Below are 16,892 nucleotides of genomic sequence, written 5' to 3'. Positions count from 1 at the left end.
GGGCCGGTAAGGAGTCTCGATCGGAATTATGTCCGGTACAGTTTTACGAGGCAAGGAGCGGGCGTCGGAATCGAAGCCGAGCGTGCCGGGTCGCTCCTTCCGAAGTGAAAGAAAAAGAAACGACGAAGAAGACTGGCCTCGCGCGATCATTGCACGCGAAATCGCCAGGCTCCTCCTCGATCGGCGGGTGAACGGTTCTTGATCGTCGAATCGCAAAACGTTTCGCGAAACGCATGGAAGCGTTACGCACACGGGGATCCGGGGATCCGGTAGTGATCGTACAGGGGGGCCAACTCATACGGTAGCCCGTGGGAACACGGCTTAACGCCTTCGCCACGGTGAGGTAGCACAATCGGTCCACTTTAATGCCGGCGGACGAGTAGTATTTTCCGGGGAGTGGGCCACTAGCCACGGCGAAAGTGCCGGTATATATGCCAGTGATTGGCACGATGTAACTTCAGTGTGCACCTCCGAACGATACCATGAGCACTCCGCAGGTGAGCTCGCGGTCCTCCACCTAAACGCACAAGCGACACCAGCTAGAACTTTTTTTTTATCGAAGGGACAGTTACGTAAACTGCCGGAGAAAGTTCCACAGTGAACATAGCTATTTCGAGTTCGCTTCAACCGGGGGTAGAAGATCGTTCCATGATCTTGCACTGTACAGAGATCGTAAGTTGCCGGGGATCCATAAACAGAACGGCACAGAGACGAGATGACTAGGCTGCTGCTCGATCTCCTCTAGATATCATCCATTAAATTGTCCGCAATAATCCATTAATACAGTTTGTAGATGCTCGGCAACGTACAATCTTTGGATTTGTCTTTCCCTTTCGCCACACGCTTTCTCCGGTAGTAGCCTGTTTTCGAAAGAGGGTCACAAGACCATCCGCTTCTAGTAGTCACATGTTACAAGTTCCTGGGGTGTCTTTCGAGAATCAGCTTAGGTGAACTTTTGCTAACGACGTTTTTGTCTCCAGAAACTTTTAATACTCGCCCTGGTGGCGACAAGCCTTGCCGCGGAGACGAAGGAATCTAAGCCAGTCACGGATACAAAAGAGAAGAGCAAACGAGGCTTAGAGTTGAGTTTAGGAGGCGGCGATTTCGGAGGTTTTCATGGGAGCTACGGTGGCGGCGGTGGACATGGTCTGAGCCTTGGAGGAGGACTCGGCGGTGGACATGGTCTGAGCCTTGGAGGAGGACTCGGCGGTGGACATGGTCTTAGCCTTGGAGGCGGCGGCGGAGGACATGGTCTTAGCCTTGGAGGCGGCGGCGGAGGATTGAGTCTTGGAGGAGGACTCGGCGGAGGACTTGGTGGAGGAGGCGGTGGAGGAGGCGGTGGAGAAGGTGGCAGGATAACTGGCATCACGATCCATCAGGAGAAGCAAATTCGAGTCCCGCAGCCGTACCCAGTCGAGAAGAACATACCCGTACCCTACCCGGTCCCGGTCAAGATCCCCGTGGAGCGTCCAATACCGGTGCACGTACCCAAACCTTATCCAGTTCCAGTAGAGAAAACAATCCCCGTGCCAGTGGAGAAACCGGTCCCAGTGCCGTACAGTGTGCCCGTCAAAGTGCCTGTGTCGGTCCCATACCCAGTTAGCGTGCCAGTAAAGGTACCCGTCCACATCGAGAAGGAGGTTCCTTACCCAGTCAAGGTCCCTGTCGTAGTCAAGGAGTCCTACCCTGTTTATATTAGCAGTGGCCATGGCGGCGGCGGCGGCGGTGGTGGTCTTGGAGGTGGTTACGGAGGCGGATATGGTGGTGGATTCGGCGGTGGACACGAGCTGTCCTTGAGCCTGCACCACTGATTAGGATCAACTTCAATATGGGTTCCCATCCACACCCGATCATTTTGTATATAATGATATATTTTTTTATGGAAAATAAATATTAAATTATTAAGTGATATGTGTTCGACACGATTCTTTCGCGATGTCGAGATCCTTAACCCTTTGCGGTCCGAAGTGTTCTCACCCTTTTACTGCCGAACTCGCTGCAACATATTCTATTGTACTATCACGTGTTACTTTTTATTCTTTAACTCGAAAATTATACATATCTTCATCGCTAAAATATTTCCATTCTGTATGATTTTTTAAATTTTATAAATAAGAAATTGGTGTAACACCTCACACAATACCTAAATGTTTAGTAATTAATGAGATACCGACATATCTAATAATGTAAACAATACTTTGAATAATGCTACAGCAATTTTTAGTGGCACCTCAGTGTCATCATTCGAGTGCTAAGGGTTAAAGTTCTATCGTTAGAAATGTCTATTATTTGTTAGATAGTTTTCGACTCTCTTCTATAGCGAACGTTTCTGGAAAAATTCATTTGACTCGGAATGCGCGTTGTAAATTGAATTATAATTCCCTTCCTTGTCGTTTTTTTGCTTCCTCCGGGTCGTTTGTACGTGTTATGTCGTGCCGCCACGCAACGGAGAATGATTGCAACTTCTCTTGAACGCGGTTATAATATTTCCGCTCGAACTACCACTCTTCTGCGCAATCATGGTCGTTGAAAGCTCTTAAGGGGATTATGCAGTAAAATCGTACAGAAATAGAATTCTATTCTCCGATTAGTTTTTTGAGAAAAAGGAATTCAGCACACGCCTTTTCCTTTATCTTCATGCAAAATGAAACTTTTTAAAGACAATTCTAAAGAACAGAACTTCAATGGAAAATGTTTTCCTTCTTTTAATAACAGTAAATAAGTTGACAAAATAAGAACAGTATTCTAAAAATCATGTAAAACACAGTTTTGTGTCGCCTATTTACTTTTGCAATAAATATGTACATAAAGTTCGCAGTTATTAGGTATTTAATGCAATGTACAAGTACGAAGATTTTTATAGACATCTTCTGCGACAATTACCAATAAATCAATGAACATAAATTTGTTACAGCATCGTTCCTCCCGTTGCTGTTGTTTGCTGTCACACCGTGCCCATTAAAACTCTCTTAATGAACGACGTGATACACCGACGCGCGTTGACGTAACTTCTAAAATGTATTATGTTACACGGTATAACTGCTACAATTGTTTACGACCGGTAAACAGAGTTGTTGTAGAATCGTCAAGTATTATTAATTAGCGACGGATGCGAGCAGATTGTTTCGCTAATTATGAGTGAATTACGAAATCGTATAGTCGCGGGCTACGGAGAGCGTCGGAATAGTCGTGAATCATCGCGCCGAGAACCGATTGTTGCATGAAGTTTTCATGTCCAGACGGGATTAGGTTTCTCCTGTATACGCACTTTCGTCCCGCAGAACGGTCGCTTTTACTTTCTTTGACGAGTCTTTGTATGATCCGAGACGCGAAATGCAGGATAAATACGTGGGTGGTTCTCGAGGTAGATGGAACGCGCTAGGCGTTGCGACGTACTCGTCATTTTACCGACGTCATCGTCGCTACCAACATCCGGCGTGATTTAAACGACGCGATTTAGTTTCTCGGTTCGTTAACCGCGCGCTTCTTGTCTGCGCGTGGAGGACCGATTTCTCGATGCACGGTTAACCAGAAACTGTCTTACGTGAACAGAGAAACTGCAGTCCAACGTGAGCACGAGGTTATGCCTCGCGTGTTGCGGAAACAGGGTAAAGGTCAGGCAACTTCTCTTCGGCATCTGTGCTCAGAGGCTGCGACGCGCCGCGCCGTGTTATTCGGGTCGCCTTTAAAAAGACTGTCCCTCGAAATGCGTTGCATTTTTATAGGGTAACTGTACAGATCACTGCGATAGCATCCTTTAACCGTATTTTGTTTTAATATTATTCTTAATTTATCATGAAATAATAATATGTGTAAACATTTTATGGAAGAATTATGTGTTCTAAATACAAAAAAGAAATGATGGTCCTCAGAACCTAATACAACATAAGAAAATATTAAAAAATACAATCGATAACATTTTGCAGCCATTACTGCGGATTAGAATTCGAAATATACGAGCGTAAGCAAACGGTATCCGGAAGCAAACTACGTATCTAGGCATTAATTTAAATAAATGCTGAGTACAGTAACAAACAATTTTTTTATTTATTACATTTTAAATTAATAAAGCTTTTATCAATTTTAACACCGTAGTGTAATATCACATAAATAACTAAATACATTCTTTTAACAAATGTTCGAGTAATATTTATTAATTTTAATTTGAAGCTGCTTTAATTATTTCTTTTATAAGATATTTGCCAACATAATTGTGACATTTTTCTGTTTAAAATGTGACCAAACAACATTTCCATCGTATGCATATGATCCTGAATTATCTGAATGTACAATTAATTCTTTATATGCTGACAAAGTTCGGCACTTTAAACCTGGGACACCCGGTAGGTACAACATGCTAGTGTTCACTGTTTCGAGATATTCAACGTGTTGCATTATTTTATGCTGCAGAAAGATTACTTGTCGCGTACGGGTCCGTTCTGCTTGCGAAATCTACATTGTCTGTTTGAAATCTTTCACGAGGTGAAAGTGCTAATTTACGGGAATCGATTCACCGTGCAAATGTTCCTTCGAATTGAACGGTGTCCCTAAAATGACCCCGACAAACGTGGACCGTTCTACCATTAGGATCAACTTTCATTCTTTTTTTCGCTCGGTTTTGCGCGTTCCGTAACGCTCTTAACGTATCCGTTCCGGTCCACTTCAATAAACATCGACGTCGTTCGCATAATTTTGATCGATTTGAGTGTAGTAAGATCACAAGGTATGTAGTATGTAATAATGTAATCTAACATCGTTGCGGACCCGACCAACGCAATTCAGCAATTCCGCGCCACGACAGCAGAAATAATCGTTGAAACGAGCGCAAACGTAATCTGACTTTGACGAAGCTTACAAGATTCAACCCGAGAGATGTATTTTGCTCGCGGCTAAGGAATATCTACGTTCCAAATGATCCTCTCTCCATCCTTCTGATCTCATAATAGGTAACGAAAACATTACATACGCATCTGTATTTCGACCGAAATGAAATCACGTTACTTCGAAACGCAAAGGAGGAATGATGAGTTATAATGGTATAGTACTAACAAATATTATACATCGCAGGTGTTCTGAAACCAGAATGAGGAATCTTTTAGTCTGAAAGGTCGACAGTTCAAGGGGGCAGTGTCGCCAGATCGAGGAAATCAAGGGGAATACAGTTTACCCCCTTTCTAATAACCAGATTAATACGTGACCGGTCTACGGACTTAGTGAGGGATGTCGAAGTATGTCCATGGTGCTGGAATGGGATAGTGGAAGGGGAAAAGGAGGAGGGGAAAAATCGACCAGTTTTGGTCGATTGTGGCGACACTGCGCCCGATTAAGACTTGTCTCCTACTTTACCGTACCCCTTCCACGATGCCATTCCCTCATTCTCCGGTGGCGAGAATCCCCACACTTTCGCGACGGACCGGTCACGTGACGTGATGCGCGCATCCAATTCGCGTTGTAATGGCAGAGGGAGGGTAACTGTATTCCCCTCAATTTCCCCTGTCTATCGACACTGCACGGGGATTCATTTAGCACTAATGTGTTCTAGGATTAACATTACCTTGCACCGAAGCATTTAATCAGCGAGATAATGCCAGGCATTAGCGATACAGAACTATTCTAGATTGTACTAGCTAGCTATTTAATTATGAAAATAGGGGACCGTCGTGTGATGGGTCGTCAATGCTTGCGGGATCAGTTAGTTTAACATTAGTGGGGTCAGGGGTTCTTTGAAACAAAGCTTTTGGCTAGTCAACGTCAGGTGAGAATATTCGTGCAACAGAACTTGTGCAACTACTATGGAACTTTGTTACGAAAATAGGGGTTCTGAGTCTGACAGGCCTCCAATGAATGTGGGTTCAGCTAGTATAGCACTACTGGGGTTTTAGGGTCAAGGTCTCTTTGAAACGTAGCCTTCAGAGTGCCAATTGAAGAGGTACTGAGAGCAGTGGCGATATATGTACATAGGATAGAAAATACGAAGTGAATTTTACATTTAACTTGAATTTTGGATATCACAGACCATATTGTTAGAAAACTGGCTTACATCATCAAACTCAAACTCTGTCTACTGCTGTCTCGTTTTATCGATGTTCGACAGGACTCAAATGTGATGTCAAACGAACGCAACCCATGAGTGAGAGTGTTTGAAAGTCATTGCGTTGTTCTTTTCCTCCTCTTTTGCACGGTCGCGGTTGTTTGCTGCGACCATTTATTCTCGCGTAGTAATTGCTGTGATTTTTATTTCCCCGGCTCAGGAATCGCTCAGCGAAAGGCATGAAAACAAAGAAAAAGGAGATAATGTTACCGAAGCGAAAGGAACGCAAAGGACGATGGTTTCGGAATGGGAATCGCGCATTCGATCGCGTATCAGTCTCTCTTTCTATGCTTCCTCCTTCCTTATCGCGGTTAATGAGACTACCAGCGGAAGCTTACTGTAAAATCGGCGCACCATGAACAGGTTTGTTTACATAACTTCTGTGGAACAGTTATTACTACCAGATATAAACATTTCTTTGCTCTCGGTCTACGCTCCTTTCTCTTCTGTTCTTTGCTCTTCCGTCGAGATCCACTTCCATCGATACTTCCCTCTCTCTATTTGACGTGTGTGCATCTTTACGGTTCCCTGACATCACAGATAAATAAATATTTGTAATGTAAAAAAATGTAAATGCAATATATTTCATATTCTGATTATTGGGTTTGGTGTATTTATGGCATGTGAACAGCTGCAGAAACTGAGAAAGAAAGAAAAACATTCTTAAGTGGCTTTCGGTCTTCGCTCCTTTCTCTTCTGTTCTTTGCTCTTCGGTCGATATTTCTACCTCTATTTGACGTGTATTTTTACAGTTCTATGACATGATAAATATTTATAATAATAAAAAAAATGTAAATATATAATATTGTATAATAAATTTTATATTCTGAGGTTCATATTGGGTTTCGTGCATTTATGGCATCTGCAGAAACATTGGAAAGATTCAAATAACTGAAAACGATCGCTGCAATATTGATTGAACCACCAAAAATTGTTAAAGAAAGAAAAAGATTTTTCAGTGGCTCTTGTTTGTTGGAATAGTTATAAAATTTGTATTCTACAAAGAGCTCCGCAGTCTATCGATTATATTTGTGACGGAAGTAATTCTCAGCTACTATGCAATTTCCACGGAGGTAGTTTTCATAATGTATGTCAGACTGCGTTGACGAGCGAACATCGGTTCTTCTTCATCCGGTTCTATCTCTTGTCTACGTATTCAGGATCTACGAGCTTGAGGTTTAGCGGGAACGTAAATCATATATTAAGCCTGCATCGCGTGGTTCATGTTAACGGACGCGTAATGTCCGATCGAGCCGATTTCTGGAGAGCCAGATACAGCTGCTGCACGGCCAGGTCCACTGATATCTCGAGACACTGTCCCAGAGGATCGATAATTACTAACAGGAAGTTTAGGCCCGGTAATTTTAATCCGTTTAATCCTAGAGCGCATTACATATGTAGATATTATACATATTCTAAGCGATTATCGAAACACGCGGTTCATATTCGTTCTCTTCAGCAAGAATGCTAACTCATATGCTTCATTTAAGAAAGTATCTGTTCCCGTGGAATTTATATGGAAAGGAATGTTACCCCTCCAGGAATCTTTAAAGGTTTTTACAGGTATTTCAGAATCTGTATAATGAAAATTCCACGAAAATAATTTATTTAGAACGTTCACTAAGAATGCTTCTCCATCTTTCAGCTCTGAATTACTTACATGAATATTAAAAGTAAACTGGAATGTTTATTATCCATTTTTGTTAGGGTCATTTCTTATACTATACTTTTATTATCTTCATTTGACAGACCCTTCCATCTTAAAGAATCGAGAAAGGGCTAAAAAAAGAAGAAAACAGAACAGTCCAATAATTCCCTCGAAGCTTTATTGGTGCAACGATATTGTTTTCGGAGTTTGCGTGTGTAAATCCAGCGAATCGCAAGTGTCGACCACGCTTTTAGGAGCCAGGTATAGGTAATTTGTGAATGGATTAATATTCGGCGAGAATGTAACCGGTCTGCATGTTCCCGAATCGCGCTAATTAAAAGATTTACGCGTTAATGCGGCGTTCGCTAAGAGCCACTACACTCCGAGTACAGTTTTCATAATGCGAATCGCTTCTCATACGCGGTTAATGTGCAGCCTCTGTACAAAGGCGCGAACTATAATTTAAGAGAAGTTTAAAAGAATGAGGAAGTCTTTAAAATTTTTGAAGCGTAATTATAACTGCACTTGGAAGCGCGGTGTCCCGTTGTGCTATTTATCATCTAACTCGCGAAGATTGCCACCGTGAAACTTTCGGAATGAACGACGCTCGAAATTATATTAAAAGTAAAAGATGTCCGTCCCTGTTCCTCATTGTACGCGGTTCGCGAAATTTTTATTAAAACCCGTTCGCTGCGGTCATCACCGAGTTTTATGAAATTTATAACACGGCTACGGGATCGATCGATCTTCGTTGGTCTGTTTCGAATGACCACGCGATCAATACCGCTATCAATGGGAGTCTGTCATTATGTACCTATCGGTACACACTCTTATACAGTGTGAGCGCGGCAAATGGGAACCGCTTTCTACTAATTGCTTCCGCAGATTGAACTCGCGCCGACTTCTCCCGATTACAGAGTTATACTTCATTTCATACTATCGAGCAGAGCTACTTCCGAGTATTGCCCCCGGCTTTATTTGATCGGTCGGAGTTGCGGTACGTATCAGCGTGTTCTCCGAAAATCGGAACGCGGATTCGGTTCGACTCGGGAAACCCAGAGATCCGATTCCAGCGAAACTATTTTCAGATAGGTAAGACAATTCGCGGCAGCAAAGCGGGCCTAATGTTTTATTCATTCGCGACCGAAAGTGTGTCGAAGAATATCAGTTTCCTTCGATTCAACAGGCACTTTCGCGATGGCTACAGCGGACGAAATTTCTGTGAGAACACTTTCAAGAAATATTAATGTATCTCATCAAGATTTGCTAGTCGCGTACCTGAAACTTCGCGTTCATCGTGTGAGACATCATCGTGCATTATTTAATATCAATATATTGAGCCATTTAACACTAAAACCTATGTTCCCTTATTACATAGTAATGACAAGATTGATTTTATTTAGATGCTGTGCGGCTCCTATTGTAATACGTGTTCTATAAATCATTTTTATTATTGTATTTGAATGATTGTAAAATGCAAAATCTGAAATCAGTGATATTGACCGGTGGTGATAGGTTAATACAAAAGTGAGCGAAAAATGTCGAGCGTTTTCTTGTTTACAACACTCGGTTTCGAACGCAGCAGCGGCTATTTTCAATTTTTCCCTTTCATCGCGGTTCCATTTCCTGCTGGGAATTCTACCGATCGTCTCGCCATTGGCCCACGGGGCTAACGCGGCGTGGTGTGGCGCAAAGATACGTGCGGGTTGTTTAATTTCTTGTGAGAAAAGGCAGCCTTTTATGCGTCGTCGGGGGAAAGAACGGCGCGGGCGCCGACCTCGGGATGCATTAACCACGGTCAAGGAAGCATGATCGCAGTCGCAAGTACGAATTTCAATTACTCATCGCAGACAGGCCGCAAGGCTCCTTTGAGACAAGCGCGATTCTTTAAGCGGCCGATAATAGGATTTCCTCGGCTCTTTAATTCCTCGCAAGAGCGAAACTGAGTAAACGTCCCGCGCCCCGCTAAGGCGATCGATGAGCCTGCGGCCGGGCCAATGACTTACGATTTGCACGAAAGCTTCCGAGATTTTTGCACACTTTTGTACAACGAAAAGCTTTCAGGTGGTTTGGAATAATACATGTGCAAAGCCTGAGCTACCCTCTATAGCGAGCGTTCGCCGCCCCTTAACTGGCGACTGATTGAATCTGAGCTTTTATCTGATCAACCGACTCGCCTCCTCTCGCCTTGCGATTCTTACAAAGTTTATTTATAACCCCACCCATTATTTAGGAGCTGTTTTAACGAACCTACCTGTTCAAATGCATAACAGTATCGAAAATTATCTAAGTACGACTTTAAATATAATCGCTGGGGGGGGGGGGGGCACGAGAAGGATATCTTTCAAAACGAAGTTACAGTAGGACCTGGATCACACTCGTAGCGTGTGACGTCAAAGCTTAAACGTTGGGACTACGGGAGCGTCAACGATGGGGATAGACAGAGTAAGCGAGGATCCCTTTGTCCTTGGATTGTCGCGCGAGTATCACTTTACGCAGGATAATCGAGACCCGAATAACCAAGACCCCGATTAACACTAGGTTTACGGGATTCGTCAAAATAACGGATTCTAATATTCTTAATTTGCGATTATAAAGATGCTTCCGCGAAGGAATTATTTACCAAATTTATTTCTTTGTTTCTATTATTGGAAAAATGGCCAAAAATTTGGATAGACACATTCTTGTTGTGTTTATAACATAATGTGAAAGACCGCGGATAATCGAACTGTATTTATCAATAGCTTATTACAAGTATTGAGCGGTTCCCATGGAAATCACCGACACTGATTTCTCCGACACGGTTTTCGCCGACATCATTTCTCCGACTCCAGATTTGTCCGACAATAGCTTTGGCCGACAACGCCTTTAACCGACAACGAATTTGATCCACAACGACTTGAGACACAGTATGACAATATTATATGATAATACTGTATGATAATAGATACTGTGGTCGTCTTAAGTTGTTGTGGATCAAATTCGTTGTCGGTCAAAATCGTTGTCGGTTAAAGGCGTTGTCGGCCAAAGCTATTGTCGGACAAATCTGGAGTCGGAGAAATGTTGTCGGCGAAAACCGTGTCGGAGAAATCTCGGTCGGTGATTTCCATGGGACCCGTATTGAGCAACCGTAGACATTTGTACGTTCGAAAGAATGTTTGCACCGTCGTAGAATAAGTGTGATATACATCTATAATTACTAGTTTCCTGTATGTTTTCTTCAGTAATTTATGAAATTGTATTCGTTACAATATCCTTGATAGGTATTACGTGTAGAGGTATTACAACTGATTTGTAGTTCCTCGTGTAGCTTCAATTAAATTTCATAACTAGACCACAAAGTCATTATTCGTGGCAAAATATAGTTTAACTTAAATCAGGTTTGCCTCGTTACACTTTTTACCACGATTCTACTAGTATGACTAAGAAGAACTCTTGTTTTACTACCGTGGTCTAGACTAAATCCAATATGTTTTCTTAGATTATACTTGTACTACACCGGTTTCATTCGCGTTATGAAACCGTCTCGATCGAGTGACCGAGCGCTTTGCTATTTATTTTTACATTGAAAGTCTATTACCTGTATCAATGTAGTTTCCGTTCTAAATTCAAAGTAGTTTCATTTTGAACATAATATCCATAGGTTTGTAATTGTCGATGTTTTTTTTTATATCCAATATTTGTGACAACATTAATATGTTATAAATATTATAAATTTCCGACAGCTCGGAACATCGGATAATGTAAATGTATAGACATATTGTTAGGATGAGTCTAGAATAGAAATAAAGAATGTTCCACATCTCATTAGGGGTCTAGAAATAAGTATATTTCCTTAATTATAGGATAATAAATGAGAAAGAAAGTAAAGCAATATTCAGTTACTCTCACATCTTATGAGGTTTTGAAGATTTTCATACGCCACAAATGCATAAAGGTTTACAATCTAATTGTTGCATATTTTAGCTGACATACGTTTCTCGTGCCCTAGTTTTAAACTCGTTAGGGATTGACGTGTCGTAAACTCAAGATGTAACACATTAATTCACGGGTTAGTTAAGCATTTGCATGTTGGATACAAGAGCCAAGATTATCCCCTGCCATATTTTACCCCCACGCGCATTGTACGGCATCTTGATTTACTATCTCGTGGAACAGAATAATTTTCTACAAATTATAATAATAATTAAGGATATTTTAACCCGCTACTTCATAATATGTTATAACTAGACTGCTGATTTTATGCATTCATGGCAAAAATGGGTGAGTAAGTAAGTGAGGTAGTAGTTTCAAACAATAGGAAGATTAAATGAATTTATAAGTAGCTAAATATTTTTGTTACAACTTAATAAAACCACCAAAGAGAGAAATAAGTAGCTATTTGGTTCCTATGTCTCGCAGTTAATGCAAACAATTTTTATTTTGCATGAAGATCCACAGTCTAGTTATAACTCTACATATGTACTGTATATTATACACAGTCATAATTAGACTGCGGATCTTTATGCATGCATAGAAAAATTGAGTAGATGAAATTCAAAATTTCTGGAAAATTAAAAAAATTGAAGATGTCAATATATGATTTCTCCTCTATTGAAATCATTAAGGGAAGAAGTAACATCGAATTTGGATTCTATTTCTTGCAGTCGATGCAGGCAATTTTTATTTTGCATACAGATCCGCAGTCTAGTCATAATAATAGCATTATAGCCATGTGTAATACATAATACAGTCATAGTGATTTAAGAGATCACTTTCAAAAGATTATGAAACGACAAGAAGTTTGGCATGAAGTCGAGTAAGCAATGAAGTAGCAAATGTAGTTACAGCTGTTTAGGCAGATACAGCAGTTCGCTGCATCATGCAAGCTTCGCGTGCTTTGTGCTAGGAACTAATACCATTGGAAATGGTAGAAAATGCAATACAGAGCGGTAATTCAGAAAGCTAGTTGCATCTCATCGGCAAATCAGCATATCTTGCTTAGATGAATTCCCTGTACACCTAAACTCACAGTTTCCATGTTAACATAGATGAACCCGGAAGCTGCACAAGCTTGCCCCCTACACCATGAAATCCATACAGGATTCTTTGACCGCAGTCAATTCAAGTGTACGTGTACAATGAAATACTCCCTCTGTCCCATAATAATAGTAGCAGTTGATGAATTTAATTTTTCCCATAATAATAGTAGCAGAAGAAAATAAATATAGAATGCAACATTTATTATCAAATAACTAGATTACATTAAACAATAAATTAAAAATATTATTCTTAATTTTTATTTTGAGTGTCAAAATAGTTTCTGGATTTTTCAATAATTTCGTTACTGCACTTTAATTAAACTTGTAGGTAGGATCCCTTGGCTGCGAAGCTTTGCTTTCGCTATATGCGTGAGCTTAAAATTATTGGAGCCATCGTTCTTCTTTGCTTCCGGCATAATTTTCTCATCTTATTTTTACAATGGGTTGATATTCAACTGAAATAAAACAATTGATTTCGATCAGCGGATGAATTCAGAAAGATATTTATAATTCGTAATAATTAGGTTAACCTAAAGATTGAAAGATGTGTCAAAACAAATGACAGATGTCATGAAACATTGATTCCGATTGAAGGCTTCGCAATTTTGTGCTACATCATAACGTACGGCTGCATTTGCCAATAATTCCCGTTTATATATTCACTTTGACAGAGGAAGTACAATATAACAGTGTGTTTGAGATATTAGAAAAATCCTACATTACGATTTCAACCCTTCAGTGAGCTTCTGAAATGGATTTCAAATGTGCAGTTGCGCACCTAATATAATACAAGGTGTCCCACGGTAAGTGCCGTTTCAGATAACTCCTGAACGGTGCCGATAGGGCAAAGATGTACATGGACTTCTATCACATTTTCTATGGAGGATGTTATTGTGACATTTTTTTTCAAAGTTATTTCAAGGTTATTTCGTGTTTTTTTTTAATGGAATGCCACATTTTTGTTTCGATGTTATGAAACTACAGAAAAAAAGGAAGAATGTACGTAATCTACTTATTGTGATTAGCTAATATGTATTAATCGCGTACAGTGCTCGGTAGTTGAGCCGTCAATATCGCCAGGGGACAATTCAAGTCACCCATTTCTTTCCGCTGCAGCAAATTTTCGAGCGGAGGAGACGCGATTCGACCGGCAGAGTGTATCGATCGCTTGACCCCAGGAACAATTGGTTCGGTTCAATTACGCAAACTGAATTTTCGCCACCTGCCCGATGCGAAAGTGCTGGATTATTGCTGAAAATCCTATTGGCAGTGGCGTGTTCACCGCAAGGGCGTAAATAGGGCCGGCGCGCGGTACATATAGGTGGAAATCGTGAATTCGTCGGTGGTCAGATTATAATTAGCTAATTGCGTTCCCCGTGCAGGGAGCTCTATTTTTCATAAATTCGAAGCTGTCGATACTATCGGATTTTCTGTTCTCAGCGAATCTCAGAACGATTTGAAGTGGGTATCGCAATGTCACCGTTCTAAATCAATATTTAGCTCCTTCACGCTCCTATCCCCTTGGTAAAACAATAGCTCTGTGCCATCGGCGCTTTTCCGTATACTTAAAAGCGCCTTATCATCACTCACGGCATTCGAGATTGCGTGGGGGCGCGTCGCATCGCTTTAATAGCATCGCGCAATCCTATCGCGATCTCTGTAATCGAACAAAAGGCAAGGTTATAGGGTACGGTAGTGTTATTGGATCGTGGCTCGACTTTCTTACGATCAGACTTTCTTTACGGATAGATTCCTCGGCTTAACATTCTTCACGAATGTCGTGCCGGAGAGTTTGACTCTTGGTTGTTCACTTGCTCGGAAAGGGCCCGGCTATAAGTCACACATAACACACAGCCGTACCTGGCTTGTCCGTGTGGACGGGTCGACGGCGTCGTCGTTGTGCAGGACGTCGTCGCCAGGAGAAAGTTATTTGGCTCACTTCGCAAACCCTGATAGAAGTTTCACAAGAATTCTCGGTTTGCCGTAGAACAAGTACTTGGGAAACGTACGAGCCCGGCTTTACGGTCTCGCGATTGGCACAGATACGGACACCAGCACAATGAGAACATTTCGATTGGTCTCTAGCTCCGCGACGCGATGCGACGCGGCGCGCCGCACGCACCGCAAAAAGAGTCTACACATATCGGACACGATGTGTTTCGACTAGTTATAGCGTGGAAACACATTAACCGTGATTTATCACAGTGATCATAGAATCACGATCACGGTCGTAATTTTAACTTTATTCACGCCGTGATCGTGATCTTTTAATCTAGCGTGAATCTACTGACTATCATCCTAACTCTTCATCTGGATTGAATTAGTACTTCTTTTAAATACATCAATTAGATTGTATAAAAATATTTGCATAATAAAGTAAAAATACTTCATTTAATGATAAAAATAAAAAATATTCAATTTTCTTTTCCGTGCCTTGTTTCAGTATTTAAGAAAAATTAATTCTAAATCGTAATATTTATTTAAATGGTATAAGAATAGAATAAAATAAAATAAAATAGAGCCAAATAAAAGTTTGGCTCGTGACAAACAGAAGTAGTTCATGGGCAAGGAATTTTTAGTAGTAGACAATGATTTCAGTCGTCAAAATGGACCGAGTTTCACCATTCGGGGTTTAAATAACAAAATGTATAGAATTACAATATTACGTTCCTTTATTCGATCATGTTGTACAAGAAATAAGCACAGGTGCGACACGAATAAAAGTATGAATGCAAGATGAGAAGAATGAAGAAACGACTGAAATTATGGCTGCAATGCGGGAGTGAATCAATATGAAGAATGTATCTAATTGATTGGTAGTGAATTAATAATATCGTATCGTGCAGGATAAAAAAGGATACAAATATGCACATATACCCGAGGGAAAATTGATTTTTAAACCCAGATAAATAATGTTTCAACGTCTTAATAAAACATCGGTGTGATTTCCCATGTTATGGCAAAAGAATTAGTTACAATGATTGTTTGTACCAGAGAAATTGAGCTTCGAACCGTTCGATTTTGCGCGTCCCAAGCGAAACTTTCCGCTGGAAGATATAAGTCTATTGTATTGAGAAATGGAAGATACCACGGCTTAATAGCCAAGACAGAGGGAGGATTGGAATCAAATTAAGGAAGCTACTTTACGTTTAATCCCCGGGTTAATTTAAAGTGGGAACTTGAGCCTCGAAATCCTAATGGATAAACCTAGGAGTATTCATTCGCTAGCTCTCAAAACAGAATGCGACTGATAACAGATTAGAACGCCGCGATAAATGATACTTCTTAATTGTTATTATAACATCGACTTATATATTATATTTAACGATCGTTATGTGAATACATAACGCTTTCGAATGAAAGCGTCGATTTCAGTGTGATATTTTAACAATCTAGTGAGACGAAATTATTTTTATTGTCATTTTGGACAGAGTCGCTAGATGAGGGAAGGGAGCACGAATCGAGGGGAAAAAATTACCCTTTCTCAGACAGTACCGGATTAGTCACGTGATATTGTGACACATGCACAACATAGATGAATCGCGTCACGTGACCAGCTTGTGACTAAAGCGTGGGGGAATAGTTTCATAAAAGCGGAAGCTAGGGTGGGGACACAAGTCTTAATCTGGCGACTCTGATTTCTGATAATCAAAACTGGAATAGTCAATTGACGGTAGTAATAATTAGATTGTGGATTTTATGTATTTATCCACATTGAATTTTTTCCTGTCAGGATGTGGAAATATTGTGCAGTTCACGAAAATGGACAGAAACAAATTAGGATTTGTATCAATCTGATCCCACGAGCCCATTAAAATCTCCAACTCGAAGCGTGGCTAGATGAAATGAAGTTTTGTCTTCGCAAACAGCAGAGCAATATTACGTGCTAATGCCTTTAGATGTCACCTTCAGGGAGTTCTATAAAAGCCTATTAACGAATACCTACTGCAATGGCAACAAGCTACACCGTGGAATTCAATCAAGGGAAGTATAACAAGAATTAATCGATCGATTCCTGTCGATATTTCTCCGTGAAAGTCGACAATAAACAGCAGGGATTATCATAAAATTACCACGGTAATTAATTGTTTAGCGATACCTACAGCTCCAATTTACTTTATTGTTGAGAATT

At 40.8% G+C, this 16,892-nt stretch overlaps 1 protein-coding gene across 1 annotated transcript; it reads left to right on the top strand.

Annotated features, from left to right (window-relative positions):
• Positions 1–338: 338 nt before the first annotated feature.
• On the top strand, positions 339–1,909 carry LOC143221911 (uncharacterized). The gene is made up of 2 exons (XM_076447571.1): positions 339–497; positions 981–1,909. The coding sequence occupies exons 1-2, from the start codon at positions 483–485 to the stop codon at positions 1,809–1,811; spliced, it is 846 nt and encodes a 281-aa protein (XP_076303686.1). The 5' UTR covers positions 339–482; the 3' UTR covers positions 1,812–1,909.
• Positions 1,910–16,892: the final 14,983 nt, after the last annotated feature.

The sequence above is a fragment of the Lasioglossum baleicum genome, chromosome 3, assembly GCF_051020765.1.
Source record: "Lasioglossum baleicum chromosome 3, iyLasBale1, whole genome shotgun sequence".
Classification (NCBI taxonomy): Eukaryota; Metazoa; Arthropoda; class Insecta; order Hymenoptera; family Halictidae; genus Lasioglossum; species Lasioglossum baleicum.
Note: the sequence above shows the minus strand (reverse complement) of the source record. Positions and strands in the feature narration are given on the sequence as shown.